This window comes from Ursus maritimus, unplaced genomic scaffold (genome assembly GCF_017311325.1).
Source record: "Ursus maritimus isolate PB19 unplaced genomic scaffold, ASM1731132v1 scaffold_1, whole genome shotgun sequence".
NCBI classification, from domain to species: Eukaryota; Metazoa; Chordata; class Mammalia; order Carnivora; family Ursidae; genus Ursus; species Ursus maritimus.
The window spans coordinates 76194101-76211324 of record NW_024423343.1 but is presented as its reverse complement, the minus strand read 5'-3'; the positions used below and the strand labels follow the sequence as shown (position 1 = coordinate 76211324).

General features: G+C 38.0%; 1 protein-coding gene across 1 annotated transcript in view; it reads right to left on the bottom strand.

Moving 5' to 3' along the window:
* The window catches only part of NEB (nebulin), a 271288-nt gene that overhangs the window by 128424 nt on the left and 125640 nt on the right, over nucleotides 1-17224 (bottom strand). Inside the window, exons 57-69 of the mRNA XM_040644991.1 lie at nucleotides 15668-15772; nucleotides 14367-14474; nucleotides 13703-14014; nucleotides 13041-13244; nucleotides 12378-12482; nucleotides 12184-12291; nucleotides 10890-11201; nucleotides 10393-10596; nucleotides 9827-9931; nucleotides 7898-8005; nucleotides 6012-6323; nucleotides 3803-4006; nucleotides 2712-2816 (exon numbers count right to left, since the gene is read on the bottom strand). Of these exons, the coding sequence (XP_040500925.1) occupies nucleotides 2712-2816; nucleotides 3803-4006; nucleotides 6012-6323; nucleotides 7898-8005; nucleotides 9827-9931; nucleotides 10393-10596; nucleotides 10890-11201; nucleotides 12184-12291; nucleotides 12378-12482; nucleotides 13041-13244; nucleotides 13703-14014; nucleotides 14367-14474; nucleotides 15668-15772 (2292 nt within the window). The remainder of the gene's footprint in view (nucleotides 1-2711; nucleotides 2817-3802; nucleotides 4007-6011; nucleotides 6324-7897; nucleotides 8006-9826; nucleotides 9932-10392; nucleotides 10597-10889; nucleotides 11202-12183; nucleotides 12292-12377; nucleotides 12483-13040; nucleotides 13245-13702; nucleotides 14015-14366; nucleotides 14475-15667; nucleotides 15773-17224) is intronic.

Below are 17224 nucleotides of genomic sequence, written 5' to 3'. Positions count from 1 at the left end.
AGGCCGATCTAGATAGTTCTATGGTTTGCAGACATTAAGTCCCTGGAAATAAAGGCAGCAACGCTTCCAGAAAATCAATCACAATAGTACTGTACACAAAAGTACAATGCTGCCTTTTCTTCATCTTGGGCCAGTGAAATCACTAACCTAGAAATTTTACATATGATTTTGAGAATGCTACTCCCCAGTCCACAGGTACCATAATACCTCTCCCACCCATCCCTCAGGCCTCCCAATTCTAGCTCTGTTGATCTTCACTGGGTCACCTGACTCCCTAAAATTGGCTTGCGTTTTCTATCCTGCATACCCTGCTCTGTTGGAGATCAAATTTGGCTGGGGTTTCTTGGGATTCTTCGAGTGAGAACACAGATTATATAACTACAAGAAAGCATTTTGATGGTAGTGGTAAGTGCTGACTGGATAGTCTCTTTTCACTTTAGGCAACAACATCACACAAATCCTAATGTGTATTTATGGAGGCCTGAAATCTTCACCAAAGGACCCACTTCTTTCAGAGACAGCAGAAAGAGAAATCAGGAACACCATTTTATCGCTTTTGGAACACCATTTTATCGCTTTTGGTGGTCTTCGCTTTTCTGTTTTCATTTAAAAAGAACTCAAAAGGAAACACTTAAGGTAATTTTCCTAAGAAAGAGTTGGCCAAACTCCAGATCAGGTTCAGGGAAAGGTACATTTTCCTAGACCTGGCTGAACCAGGTCTTTTTCTCATGTTGAGCCAACACATGTAACCAAGTTATTTTTTTTAACCCTCTGGCATTTTCTCATTTCTTTATAAGCTATGTGCTCAAAATATGGAGATGAATGTCTCATAATTGTAGATACGAACAATTATAGATTCAAATTCAATTTTATACTGAAGTTTAGGATACCCTCTCCACCTATGGGACATGAATATTAAAGTTATTTGGAGTTAAAAATATAAAAGAGCTTTCTCCAATGAAGAACTTTTTTTTTTTTCACTTAAAGCACAATAAGTGTGCTTTAAAGGGTACCCAGAGGCATCTCCCTACTGTAATTATGATCATCCCCCCCGCCTCCATCCAGCTATGTGCATACATGGAGTGCAGCTACTCACGTCACTGGCGATCTCCCTGGAGGCCTTGGCCGCCACGATCGGGATGGCATCGCTTCGCAGGTCGTAGCCTTTTTTCTTTGCTTCTTCGTTGGCGAGTTTATACAGAGTCTACAGAAATAGTGTCAGAGTAAAAGGTTGGACAGCAACAATTGGGAGATTACTAAGTGAATAATTTTTAAAAGGACAGGCTCTGGAAATAACCTAAATTTCTAGCAATATTGAAAGTAAATTACATCTTACCAAAAAAACAACCAACCAACCATATACATAGCTTTAGAAATCACTGTGATCTATCAATGGATATTAACATAGATTGATTTATTAATCCACTTTATATATTTTAGATTAATATAGATCATGTGGTTTGAAATATTATGCATATCAACATAGATTAATATAATCCAATAATATAGATCAATTGACAAAGCCTCAATTTCTACATATTTTTAAGTGAAAAAACTGTAGAACAATGTTTAATATTATTCATTTATATATAAAATATATACACTTATATACTCCTATTCATTTCTTTATTAAAACATCTTTCACAATCATGTGATACTTTATAATGTTTAAAAAACAAATGAAAAAGGACTGAAGTACAATTTAAAACATAGCTGACTGGACTATAATCACAACATTAAGATTCTAAATTTTGGCTGTATCATGATAGTAAAACATGCGCCTATAAATTACATTTTACCTAAAAAAAAAAAAAAAAAGAAAAGAAAAGAAATCAGTGCTGTTCATAGAGAACACTTCTTTTCCCATGCCTGAAGCTTTCTTTCTATAGAAGGAGCTCAATTATTTTTCTCTGACCTTTCTCTTTTCTCTGCCTGTGAAGAGATGCACTGACTTATGGATTTATTTAACTGGTAGGGATGGGATAACTGGACACTCCCTGCTTAGCTTTGACCTGTTCTCTCTAGGAATAAGCCCAGTGCTCTTCTCTGTTTCTCTGGGCTCTAAGCAAGACCTTAGCCGTGATGGGAGTGGAGCTGAGTGCCCTGCTCCAGTGTGGCCTCTGTCCAAATGGGAACCGAATTCTGGGGTTTAGTTAGGCTCATTTAATTCTCTTACAAATGCATCCTTGAACCTAACTTTCATGGTAAAAAAAAAAAATATGAGATTTCAACTTCTATTTATACTCCTCTGTTTTACCTCTCAATTTTATTCAGGATCCAGGTAGGAAAAAGGTACGTATTCTCAGAGTTCCCCTTGGTAAGATTGCCAGATTTAGCAAATAAAAAGATAGCATGTCCACTTGGACTCAAGTATTAGGTAAACAACAAGTAGTGTTTCAGTATAAATATTGAGCCAGTATTTTATCTGGCCATCTTACCCCTTGGAAATGCCAAAATATTCCTCGGCCCCACTGACCCACACTGGCAATCACCATAAACTAAAACGGTAACGTGACTTTAGTTTGACAACAGAATCATATAGCATATAATATCAACCCAGAAACGAAAGGTTGTGATAGGAGCGTTCATACACAGAGCCACACGCATCACAATAGCTGAGGCCTGAGAATCTCCATAAAAGTTAAGTACAGGACAACAAACAGTAACAATGATAACAAAACCAGCGCAGCAGCACAGAATTCTGCAGCTACCTCACTGTAGTTGATCTTGTTCTGCCTTGCCAGCATGATCTCCGGGGTATCAGGCATGATATGCACTTGAGTCTTGTCTTTGTCCCAGGCCTCTGTGTATAAACGCTATCAAGAAGATGTTGATAGAAAACCATGTGAAGATGTGGTACACACACACACACACACACACACACACACACAGAGAGGAATATTACGCAGCCATCAAAAAGAAGGAACTCTATCCATTTGCAATAATGTAGATGGAACTAAAGGGTATTATGCTAAGCAAAGTAAGTCAGAGAAAGACAAATACCGTAGGATTTCACTCATATACAGAATTTAAGAAACAAACAGATGAACATAGGGGAAGGGAAGGGGAAAATAAAGTAAGATAAAACAGAGGAGACAAACCATAAGAGACTCTTAACCTTAGGAAACAAACAGGGTTGCTGGAGGGGAGATGGGGTAACTGGGTGATGGGCATTAAGGAGGGCACTTGAGGTAATGAGCGCTGGGTGTGGTATGCAACTGATGAATCACTAAATTCTACCTGTGAAACTAATAATACGGTATATGTTAATTAAATTGAATGTACATTTTAAAAATTTAAAAACCATTTGAAATAGGAATTACAAAAAGTCAAATAAAGTGTGATTATTATTAATCTAGTTAGAAAAAGGAAACCAAACTTGGGTATAGGTATTCCATTTGAGGTTTGAGTCTTAATGTTGGCTATCGAGGTTAAAACTGGGGATAATGAAGTTATTTAGAGGATTTCAAGTATGTAATTCGGGAGGTAAATGTGACCCTACACTTCGATGTGTAATTTTAAGTGCACTAGCCGTTAGAGTATGATAGCCTCTTCTAGCATCTTTTTTTTTTTTTTAAGATTTTATTTATCTATTTGACAGAGAGACAGGCAGTGAGGGAGGGAATATAAGCAGGGGGAGTGGGAGAGGAAGAAGCAGGCTCCCAGCAGAGGAGTCCGATGCGGGGCTCAATCCCAGAACACTGGGATCACGCCCTGAGCCGAAGGCAGATGCCCAACGACTGAGCCACCCAGGCGCCCCTCTTCTGGCATGTTAGAGAAGCTCGAGGCAGCCGGGGCTCACCTTGTTCATATTGAGGGCGTTGCTCTTGGCCAGCACCTGTTCCAGGGAGTCAGGCACACTGGTGAACTTCAGCTTGTCCGGAGGCTGGCGGTAGAGGTTGTCACTCAGTATCTCTGCGGCTCTCTTGCACTTGACCACATCCACAGACCCGATGGGGACCCAGCCGATGCCTCTTAGCCACTGGAGATCCGATTTGTAAATGTTCTGTGAAGAGGGAAAATGGCAGAAACTCTTCAGTAAGACTAAAAGATTCAGGGTACAGAGGCCAATGCAATCGCTAATAACATACAATACTAGTAAGTTGTGTGTTGTTTTTTAATAGAAAATAAGCTCACTGTGTTAGACAGACTAAAAGAGCAACTACATTAAAAAACAACCCGGAAAGGTCTCCTAGCCATAACAAAAAGTGGTCATAATGTTTCCTGTTGTAAGGAGAGGAATAATCTAAACTAATATGTTCTGTCAGTCAGGTCAGTGGATATTATTATAAAGTCTGTGTGTACAGGAAAACAAAGCCATCCCAGAGTGGGGGAAACGACAGATACGTCCAACTGCAGGCTACCAGTAAATAAATGTTAGGCCTAGTCAAAGGACATCCTCTGTAGCTACTAATAGCCACATTTTAAAGAATGTTGGCTACTTGTAGAAATGTCATTAATATAACATTACATGAAGAAAAAACATAAAACAATGTCTGTGGATAAATTACATGAGCAGGAGTGGGCTTTTTCAGTGGTTTGATTATGTTGGGTTTTATTGCCTTCTATGTTTTTTTTTTCCTTGTATTTCAAAATACCTGTAATGCTCTTTAAGAATAAAAACAAAAAGAAGTGAAGATCTAGTCATGGCATAGAGCCGCTGAAGCACCGAGCAGACCTTTCCCGGCCTCAGCCCTGCCCAAGGCTCAGGCCATGTCATTGGTCCAAGGCCCCGGTCTCTTCCCACCAAGTGCTCAGGATGAGAAGATGGACTCCTTTCCAGAACTGTCTTTCCATACCTTTCTCTTGTGATTTATTTTAAATCATTTTTCTGCTAAGGATTTTTGTGAACCCGTTAAGTATTCATAACTACTTCACAGCAAAGGAACTGGACCTTTGCCCAGCTCATTTGAAGAATTTTACCCGTAACAACAATTAAGTAGAAAATAGAGACTGATATTTTGCAGTCTAGACAAAAAGCCTGTTGGATTGCCCTATGCTGACTACTAATTGCCCCGAAACAGCAACAGCAAGAATGAAAACAATAACATTTCATGCCTCAGGAGTGCTTTTTAACTTTCAGATGACTGTTAACTTTCAAATAACCATTAAAGCTGTATATCACAGGGCTGGGGAGATCTTGGAAAGGCACTCAACAAATAGACAGAAGCAGGCAGTCTGTCAATGCTGTCACTCCAGGGGTGACATTAGCCATTTTAATTCTCTTTCATGCACAGGCAAAGCCTTTCTATTTGGACACAATTGCAAAACACAGGGTTGTGTCAAAAACTACCGAACAAATGCGGGCGTTTTCACAGGTGGGCTGTACAGTTTCCAGTAAGGGCCAATTAATGTATAATTATTATTCATTTGTTTTATTCTCCCAAATCCTCTAATGCTTAATAATCCCTTCAAACAGTTATAAACTACAAGCCTTAGGAACTGTGCTCCTCACACCCAGATTTGATGCTGAAAGCAGCTGCGCTAAGTACTAGGGTCTGTCAGCACCATTGCACCCCTCCATGAGAACTGTGCTAAGAGAAGAAAATGTCAGCGAACTGACCCAATAGTTTACAAACACAGCAACTTCTCTTATTTCATAAGCATCACAATTAGCATGGGAGCAGGCATCAGAATTCTAATGAGAACCTCATTTGGTTTGCAAAGAAGCTAAAAACAAATTTCGGAGTAATATTTTTAATAAACATGTGTTGTTTCTACCCCCTTAAAGAATAAAAGAAAATGTCTCCCTCTGGTGGACTCTGAATTCTAACATTGCATAATTCCGGTTTTGTTTTTATAGGACCAAATCCAGATTGTAAACTTCATTTCCTTATAAAGCCTGTTAAACATATTCACAATGAAGCAGTAAAAGTATATTCTGATTGAAATCTCACTCACTGATCAATAACTCTTAGGTTAAGTGGGCCAATGGGTTGCATATGAACGATAACTTTCATATAGTTTAAATTATTTCTGAACACAGCTCTTTTACAGATGCTGGTACTCACGTCACTCTGGAGGTCATAGGCCTGCCGGGCATGGATGACGTCGTTCTGGTCAGGCAGACACATCCATTCATGTAGGGGATGTTTGTAATCTATGTCACTGACTAAGGTCTGGCACTTCTTGGCCAGCACCAACCCCAGCATGTCCACTGGGCTGCTGAACTTGGTCTTCCACTTCTCAAAGTCCTTCTTGTACTCCCTGTCACTCTGGATCTTGGCCACATGCATGGACCACATCATCTTGGGGTCATCTTTGATGTTGCGGGCTCCAATGTGATGGCCGAGCTGCTTGCGGTAACCATCTTTGTATTTGTACTGAGATGAAAACACACAAATCAGGTTTTTATTATAAGCCCCTGGAGGTCAAAAGTCTGTACAAAATCACCTTGCTTACATCAGAGTTGTAAATTGACTTTTGCTAATAAACACTAACTCAAGTTGGTATCCTAACCTTTACCCTTGAAGCTTACAGAGGTAAGAAAATAGATAGAACACATATAATTGTAGTGCATATCCCCAATCACCTCTGGCCTGGTAATAAGGAATAATTCTGGAGGCAGGTAGTGCCCACAGCGGGGAGAGGCCATTTGAACAAGAATTTGGAGAAATGAATTTTGGGTACTAAAAGTATGTCAGGAAAGAGATGCACTTGGTGACATGGCATGTTTCATAAGTCATAAAGTAAGTGTCTGGTTCCTGGAAGGATTTAGTACTTTAGATCAAGGACCTAGTTTAGTATTAGTACACCAGGTATTATACTATTATAAACAGACAGTATATTATTAGTATACTAATATAACACTAGTATTATTACACTAGTAAAGCTGATGTAGGAATCCGACTCGTTAGAGCATGCTCCCAAAACTCATGGGTTCTACTTCTGCATAGGCCAAGAATATTTTTAATATTCCATGTTCAATGATGTCCTGGGATCTGAGTCAGTTATTCAAAATACATGCCTCTAGTCTCAAAGATCACTAAGTAAGAGAAGTATGGATGGGTTAGCAGGAGGCAATACGGTACAGTGGGAAGTAATGAAGTTGTCTGGAGTTTCAATTCTACCACCTACTAAGAGCTTGATGTGAGACAAGTTGCTTAAGCAATCCACAAAACAGGATAATGACAAAACTTACATGCTACGATAATTATGAAGTATAGATAACACGTCAAGCTCTTATCACAGAATTCTCAATACTTCTGAGTTATTGTTATTTATAATTGTTGACATAAATTCATGGGGAAGGTACAACATACATACACTAAAGTGAGTCACTAACACAGTATGAAGGGCAGTGTATTACCATATTCCCAAATACTGGGCCAGCAGTGGTCTGTTCCTCACGAAGCGCCTGAGGCACCATGAAGGGATGATGGTTTTATTCTGGGACGTATGTGCTACAGCCAGCAGCTCTTATTAAGGGTGCAATCTTGGGCTAGTAGCCACCTCTGGTACTGATCCACTGCCTTCTTTTCATAATCTTAGAAGGGTGAATTATAATGTCAAGTGTCATATGAACTTTGTGAATATTGTATAGTAAAATGTAAAAAAGCCAGGACCTGATTTTTCACTGGGAATACTTGAATTTATGAGTTATACTTTCTAGAAGCACTGTGATAATTTTTATATCTCCAAGCCTGCAGCTGTGCTCTAATAATTTCCACGTGAATGGATCTTTCTCTATTTTCGATAGGTCAGTTTTCATTGAAGATACTGTGTCTTAAAGGTTATAAACCCCTTGTATGAACATTAAATTTTTCATTGCCCTCAAAACTAGGTTTTTGAAAAATCCCACATAAATACATTAGAACATATTTCCGAAGAGCAAGGAAAGTTCTTTTTGAAGATTTAGTCCAGTGAAAATGTCACTTCAGCCCGATTATATACTCACGTCACTGGCGATGTCCCTGGAGGCCTTGGCCGCCACGATTGGGATGGCATCGCTTCGCAGGTCGTAGCCTTTCTTCTTTGCTTCCTCATTGGCGAGTTTATACAGAGTCTAAGTTTGGGTAAAAAATATATAAATACACATAGATGTTGACATTCATATCCAAAAACTGACAGGGGACTAAAATAATTCACTAAATTTGACACAGGAAGGCACCTATAATAATCTCACTCTAAGAGTTCTAAGCCTTTGCACTGTTTGCTGAAGACTTAAAAATGATACATATATAGAACATTGTACCTTTTTTATTTTAAAACGCACGTTGAATTAACTAAATATAGATATTATCCACTGTTTCAAAATTTTTAGTTACAACCATGAATCAGTTTTGCTTCAGAGGGGAGGGGGGTGGGGGAATAGGATAGGCTGGTGATGGGTAGTAAGGAGGGCATGTATTGCATGGTGCACTGGGTGTTATACGCAACTAGTGAATCATGGAACTTTACATCAAAAACCAGGGATGTACTGTATGGTGACTAACATAATAAAAAATATTATAAATAAAAAAAAATGAAGAGAACTAAAAAATTAAGCTGAAACTCATGGGCATAAGGTGGCAAAATGTGAATAAGAGGAAAGACTTGATTAACTGTTGATCATGGAAATTAATTCAATCCACATTGATTCTGCACCGACTGTGTGCTTTGACTATACTGGGTACTTAGGAATCAGAGGAATAGGAGACTTCTGCCATCGTTAAGGTTTCTGGGGGAATTCATGGAAAGACTGGTAGCCTACAGACTAAGCTACCAAAAAGTCAAACTATGAGGGGTGATTTAACCATATTATTGACAAAGAGCTCCAGGAAGGAGTGTTTAATTCTGAATTGAGAATCAGGAAGGTTCCTGCAGAGGGACTGATTTTCTCACTGGACCTTAAGTGAGGAGTATGGTTTCAGTAGACTGGGATGGCAGTAAAGGCCAGAGGGCATTGCATGAATCAAAGCACAAGGGAGTGAAAGTGTAGAGGTATCAAAGGAAGTGGGGAGCAGTGCGAGGGACAAGTGGCAGGAAAGGACTGAGAAGAACCTGGAGTTGGTTTGAAGGCTTAGTGCTAATATAAGTTTGTGTTTAATTCCATAGGAAATAGGAAACCAACAATAATCTTTGAGGAAGAGTGACATAATCAGACTTGCATTCTATCTTCCTATCCTAAATGAGAAAAAAAAAAAAAAAAAGAATTGAACTAAGCTGAGAGAAAAGACAGAGAAAGCAGACCAGGCAGTTTAGGTCTTCGAACCAATAGCAACACTATAGCCTCCCTGTGCTTTTGCAGCAAAGACAGGGCGTCCAGAATTCCAGAAATGCTGAGTGGCCAGTTACAGAGGCTCTTTGTCTTCTGAAATTCCTGCACATACAATACATGCTTTCCTGTAACAACACAGGACCCATATTATAGGTTTAGCTAAAAAATTCACTCCTTTTCGCTTTGCAAGTAGGACTTGATGTTTTTCGGTTTTGGAGACAATGAAGAGCTAGTTATATAAGCTCTAAAATTATAGTTAAAGCTAAAATTATATCATATATGGAAAATATATCTAGCACAGCAATACAGCATAAGGAGAAGATAAATGTATATTTAAACTATTGCTAATTTCCCAACTAAAAAAATTGCTAAAAGAAAAAGGTCTGATTAACCTTATGATTACTGCTTAAATCATCAGGTCGTATATCCTTCACTTCATAAGTGATTATTTGTATTACCTGAACTTTCTTGTTTAGGATAAGGATTGAGAAATGCAAGAGTTGCTATTCACAGGAGCAAGAACAAAGATTCTTTATAAAGCTGTTATATAATAGTATATCACCCTGGGCAGATTAACTGCAATAAGAAACAGCATGCAAACTTCACAGAATTAGCACGTGCTCTCACCTCACTGTAGTTGATTTTGTTCATTCTTGCCAACGTAATTTCTGGTGTGTCTGGCATGATGTGGACCTGGGTCTTGTCTTTGTCCCAGGCTTCCGTGTATAAACGCTATCAGAGGAAATATATAATGTCATCAGGAAAAAAATTCAGCACATAATTAAGAAGAATTTCAGGGTCACAAGAACTTTATAAACAGAAATAACAAAAGGTCATATACATCTTATATAGGTTATATGCTATGTATGGCAGACACATCATCAAGTAATTGGTTCATAGAACAGATATTTAGTGCCTTATGATAATCTGAAATGTATGTTAACAAAAGGAAATTGAGAGTGTCTTTTATGCAAAGATGGTTTTCCATAAAAATATGTCATTTTTCAAAACTATGAAACAACTACTGAAGTAAAAATTAAATATAAGTGACACATAGATAAATAGAAATGGATGGATGGAGAGATGTCTTTTGTGGCTCAATGCTTGCATGCTTGCTTTTCTTGATTATGCTGCTTTTTCTTTGACTTGGCTTTAGGAGTCCTACCTTGGTTCTCTGAACTTTGAAGCCTCACCTTGTTCATGGTGATGGCGTTATTCTTGGCTAACACTTGTTCCAAAGAATCAGTCACACTGGTAAATTTGAATTGGTCTGGAGGCTGGCGATAGATTTTATCACTCAAAATTTCAGTTGCCCTTTTGCATTTTTCCACATCCAAAGAGCCAATAGGAACCCAGCCGATGCCTCTCAACCACTGCAGATCTGACTTGTACATATTCTGTTGAGACAAACAGTCAATAAATATTTATCTCTGCATTGGGAAAACATTTTCATCTAAAGGATATGAAATAAGGAGCACTCTTGAAAATACAGTTTGATGGACAGGCAGTGTATCAGACAATATTCCTTTTTGGTCTGGGAAGTTAAACAATACTCACAAGGAAAGAAGAAATGCTATTCCTGCCTTGCAGGGGCTGGTAAGCTTGGTGCCACCTATCGCTACCTTCTCCAAGGGGTGTTAATTCACTGATTTCCTACCTTTGCATGCCACTATGATCCTCACATACTCACATCGCTCTGGAGGTCATAGGCCTGTCGAGCATGGATGACGTCATTCTGGTCAGGCAGGCACGTCCACTGGTGTACGTAATTCTTATAGTCTATGTCACTGACTAAGGCCTGACATTTCTTGGCCAGCACCACTCCCAGCATGTCCACTGGGCTGCTGAACTTGGTCTTCCACTTCTCAAAGTCCTTCTTGTACTCCCTGTCACTCTGGACCTTGGCCACATGCATGGACCACATCATCTTGGGGTCATCATGTATTGCTCGTGCACCAATGTGATGGCCAAGCTGCTGACGATAGCCTTCTTTGTACTTGAACTAGAGGAAGAAAAACACTTATCATCAACTATTTTAGCTTTTAGTAAAAAGCAATTACTAGGCCCTAATTTTCCTGTTTGTTAAAAATATGATTTCTTTCTGTATATAAATACATGTACTTTGTAAACCATTTAGAAAATAAAGAATATGTATACAAAAAAATAAAGACATTATCCTACCATTCAGTGATAACCATTGTAGAACTGCTTTTTATAGTGTGTGTGTGTGTGTGTGTGTGTGTGTGTGACAGAGAGAATAAAATTAGAATAGGACTTGCTTTTTCTAGTTATTATACAAGCATTCTTCTGTGTCATTAAATATTCTCTATAAACATGAATTTTAATAGCAGGTATTACATTATATTGGTACATATTAATACTTTTAACCCTTCTGTGATTGTTGACCATTTATTTTTAAATTATGATGGTTACTTCTCATATTTAGGAAATAAAGAATATATTCTTGACCTCATGGACTAATGAAATAGAAGGATAAAAGTTCCTAGAAATGTAAGCAAAGATATCACTTAAAGAAAGTAAATATTGGCAACCAATCACAGGTGCAGAAGCAAACATATGGTACAATGGATGGTTGGACTATGAATAATGTGTCCTGTTCATTCATCCCTTGTAGGTTCATTGGTTCATGAGGCATGGGTTAATTTTGAAGGAATCCTACAATGAGTTCAATTGTATATAAGAATATATCATGTGGACAAGCCCAAAGGATGTCTGAACTATAGTCAAGTATCCAATGCTTTCATTCAGCAGGAAATGGACACTATTTTGAAATGCATGTTGCTATGGACTCAACCATAACTTTGCATTGAGAATTTTATTACCATTATTTTAAACTATTTACTTAGAAAAAAGACTGTTGGCAAGAACTTTAACCTCATAGCTTACTTGCCCCACTATATAACCAGGAGAGAGAAAAGTCTTTGAGCCAAAGCTAAGGCAAAGAACTTTTTAGGTGCACTTACTTCACTTGCAATGTCTCTGGAGGCCTTGGCCGCCCTGATGGGAATGGCATCCAGCCGCATATCATAGCCTTTCTTCTTGGCTTCTTCTAGGCCAAGTTTATATAGTTTCTGAAACCGACATAAATCATCATCAGTTTGATTTATAAAGTGCTCTGTAAGTAAAATATACCATGCACCATGAATATATTGCTTACCTCGCTGTAATTTATTTGGTTTTGTTTAGCCAGTAAAACTTCAGGAGTATCTGGCATAATGTGGACAGTGGTTTTATCTTTATCCCAAGCTTCGGTATAGAGGCGCTACAGCAAACAAAACAGACATGATTAGCACAGGCTAGTGATGAATAGAGACATAAAAATAATCTGGTTCTTCTTTCTTTTAATCTGGTTTTTTTTTTTTTTTAAAGATTTTATTTATTTATTCGACAGAGATAGAGACAGCCAGCGAGAGAGGGAACACAAGCAGGAGGAGTGGGAGAGGAAGAAGCAGGCTCATAGCGGAAGAGCCTGATGTGGGGCTCGATCCCAGAACGCCGGGATCACGCCCTGAGCCGAAGGCAGATGCTTAACCGCTGTGCCACCCAGGCGCCCCTAATCTGGTTCTCAATGAGAATAAAGGCAGTCTGCTCTGTGAGTTGGTATTTGTGACATCTTCAGGTCTAGATGTCTCATATCAGTAAAATGCACAGGACTTAATTAAAAATCACTTAAAAACCACTTAAAAACTACAAAAGAATTAAATATGATTTTTCTTTTATAGAAACAGATGTCCATGTTTACACACACACACACACACACACACACACACACACACACACACACACACAAATACCCCCTTCAAGTAAAGACAAGACTTACATGGTTCATGGTAATAGCATTGTTTTTTGCCAAAACCATTGGGATGGAGTCCATAAGGCTGGAAAACTTGAATTTATCTGGGTGCTGACGGTAAATGTGATCACTCAAAATCTGGGTAGCTCTCTTGTTCTTCTCATCCTCAAGAGAGCCACTAGGTAACCAGCCAATGCCTCTTAGCCACTGAAGGTCGGCCTTGTACAAATTCTGAAATTACAGGTGACAAACCACTTAACATAAGCATAATAATATGCCCCTAAAGAAATATATATTTTACTATGCTATATATTTAAATGCTTGAATTCCTGGGAAATTTACAAATTTTGGTTTGAGTTGTGAATCAATGGAATAGTCAAATTAGAAGCATATTTTGGAAAACATTTTATTTTGGAAAACATTTTAGATAGCAGCACATACAGAACGATCCGACTCTTCAAGATCAGAATCTTAGAGGCTTTCACCAAAGCAATGAGGGCTTTGTTGGCTCTTTCTCTGTGGGATAATGGTGCCTCCAGATATTTGGGGGAGTGGATGGGCCACGGGCAGTAATCTAGGGATATAGAACTCAGTTGTGTAAACTCAACTCCATGTACTTTGGGGGAAATTTACTTTCTTCGGAAAGCAGACATGGTATGCAGTTGGCGAAAGGAAAATCTTAGACTCACGTCACTCTGGAGGTCATAGGCCTGCCGGGCATGGATGACGTCGTTCTGGTCAGGCAGACACATCCATTCATGTAGGGGGTGTTTGTAGTCTATGTCACTGACTAAGGTCTGGCACTTCTTGGCCAGCACCAACCCCAGCATGTCCACTGGGCTGCTGAACTTGGTCTTCCACTTCTCAAAGTCCTTCTTGTACTCTCTGTCACTCTGGATCTTGGCCACATGCATGGACCACATCATCTTGGGGTCATCTTTGATGTCCCGGGCTCCAATGTGGTGGCCAAGCTGCTTGCGAAAGCCTTCCTTGTACTTGTACTAAAGAAAAAAAAAATGTCTTGTTGCTTTCAAGATTAACTTCCATTGCAGTTACAAAGCACATGAACTCCACATATTTCACAAAGCCTAGAAAGCCACAGATTTAAGTTTGCTGATAGGAAAGATTAAAGACTAACTCCAGGTACAAATGTCATACATGATATATTTCATACAGATTCCAGTTCCAAAGACCTTGAGTTTATCCTCATCCCACACTACATCTTTGGGATCATTTCACTCTGTTTTAATTTGTTACTCCTGGGAAGATTTTGTTCAATTTAAGATTAAATTGAAACTGCTTTAAAGTGATAAATTGCAATCAAATCAATATAAACCGTGGGTACAGTCTTACTTCACTGGCAATTTCTCGAGATGCTTTTGCGGCTTTGATTGGTATGGCATCAAGGGGAAGATCATAACCTTTTTTCTTCAATTCTTCATAACCCATTCGGTAGAGTTTCTGTTAAGAGATGAAGATCACTTTGGGAAAAGCTGTTTTCCATAAACAACTGCAGCATAATGAATGCAATGTGCTAACTATTTTAAGAGTCCCCGAAAAGAGTATCTGCTCTAGAATACTCAAATGTAATCGGAAATTATGCCCATTGATTGCTAATGATCCTATTTTAAACTTAAAGCTCTTCGATTACCCAGATCAACAAAATTAAATTTCAGCTCTTCCCAAATACTTATGAGAATGAGGCAGAAGTAAATTGATAGAGAAATGAAATAAAATATTATTTGGGTGCTGTTTTCCAATTAACTTTGAGTGTTTCATTAGAAGTTTTTGTTAGAATAGACCAATGCCTTTTGTGGGGAAAAATTATGCCTAATGGGCTGTCTCTTCCACATAACTAACACATTGTAAAATAGCCTATTTCACGATATAGGGCTGGCTGTAGGTAAGAAACAAAATCCTTCATAATTTTTTAAATCTAAGATTTTTTTGGAGGAAACTTTAAATGTTGAATTTAAAAGCTTAAGTGGAATAATTTGTTTCTTCAGATTTGTTACATAACAAAATAACATTAAATAAAATTTAATGCACTTTATCCCGAAGCCAGATTGTTTAAAATGCCTATTGATCTTGAAACGAGTTTATATTTTAGTCATTTGTGGCATTATTCTAATATATTATTTAATGTTGTGAAGACCTTCTATTAGGGTTTAGAATTTGTCTTTAAAATATTTAATTTTTACATCTACAGATTTCAGGAGATTATGCTATGATGACAATACAAATAAAAATGGAATTCTCCTGCATGGGTTTTTTTCATGCTTATTCATTTGAAATTTCATTGAATTTCATGTGTTGGGCACTATACCAGCTAAGCACTGCAGGCCCATACAAATTGTCTCTGACCCTGAGAAGCTCCCAGCCACAAAGGGGAGAGCAATATAAACCACTATATTATGCTAATATATGTAATAAACGACTACAAGGAACAGACACCACAGACCCCCAACCCTGCCTGAGACAGGGAGTGCCAATTATTTTGATATTCAAGTTAAAAAACACTAAATAAGGAATCTAAGTCGTATGTAGTTTATTAATCAAAATCATTCAGACATGCAAATTTACTTCCAAATAAATTCCTTGCTTTAGAAGCAATTAAAAGCTTTCTGAAAAACACGCTGAATTTGGAGACTTACATCACTTGTATTGATTAAGTTTGCTTTAGCCAGAATAATGTCAGGTGTATCAGGCATGATGTGGATTTGAGTCTTGTCTTTGTCCCAAGCTTCTCTATAAAGTCTCTAAAATGAGAAATAAGAGCTTTTCAGTGGTTTCATTAGTGAATGACATCATTAACTTCAAACAGGATCACTGAATTCATCAGAATTAAGCATTATAACTGAGAGCATAAGCAGGTAACGTAAGCAGAAAATAGGCAGTGTATTTTTTGACTTGTCTGGGATATAACTGCCTTTCAAAATATAAAGTATGAATTACCTTTTCGAGGTTACAAATAACCCTGCCCATTAGAAATCAATCCAAGTAATTAGAGTCTTTGCCATGATCAACAAATAGAGCAGAATTCTCCATCTGATTATAAAAGTCACCCTTGGTATTTAACTTCCCTTCTCAAAAAAATGACATATTTGAGGTTATCTAGAAATTAGGGAGTCACATTTCCTATATGTTTTATTTATAGCTCTACCTTATAATAATTTGGGTGGATTAGGATCCCGAGAGAATTTTGTATGGACTTGATCAAAATCTTTTATATGTCCCAGGGCCATCCTCTGTCTTCTACAGAAGACAAGATAACCCAAACAAAGATCTCATTGGTTTACTAAAACAAGGGGGTGAAAGTCTGATGAAAAATAGAGAACTGTCACAGAATCTCCTCACAAGATACTCATCAATTACGAAAGATAAAATGTAATTTGACAATGGAGAAACCTCTCAACACCATTTTATAACCAAGGGATTAAAATTAAAATGATCAGTATGAAACGAATTGATACTATGTACCACCTGATAGGACATACAGAGGAGGGTACTACACATATGTCCTGCTGAAAGTACAAAACCTGAATCGAATCAGAGGAAATAGACCCAAATTACAGAAAGATTCTACAGAATAACTGGCCTGTGCTCTTCCCAAATGTCAAGAACTTGAAAGACAAAGGAAGAGTGAGGAGCCAGTCCAGATTAAAGGAGACTACAGACATGACAAGCAAATGCAGGATGTGATCTTAGATTGGATTCTGGATCAGAAGATAGTTCTTATTTTGTATAAAGGACAGTAGTGATGTCCAATACTAGTCTACACAATTTATTTCAATGTTAATTTCCTGATTTTGATCATCCCACTGTGGTTTTGCAAGAGAATGTTCTTGTTTTCAGGAAATGCACACTGAAGTATTTAGGGCTAGAGAGGCATCAATGCAGCAACTTACATATATATATGAAAGAAAAATAGGGGGGAAAAAAGCAAATGTGACTAATGCTAACAATTGGGGAACTGGGATGAAGATATAGATATACACACATGATTATGTTTATATATTTATTGTATGTATTTAAATTATTTGTACTATTTTTGCAACTTTTCTATATGCCTGAAATTATTTCAAAATAAAAAAATTTAGAAGTCTCATTGGTTCCTTGGACTTGTCAATTTCCCCTCGAGGCATTCAGTGTAGGGTATAGGGGCTGGTGCTTTTCTCCTTCCTCCAATTCACTTCTGCACATGCTCACTA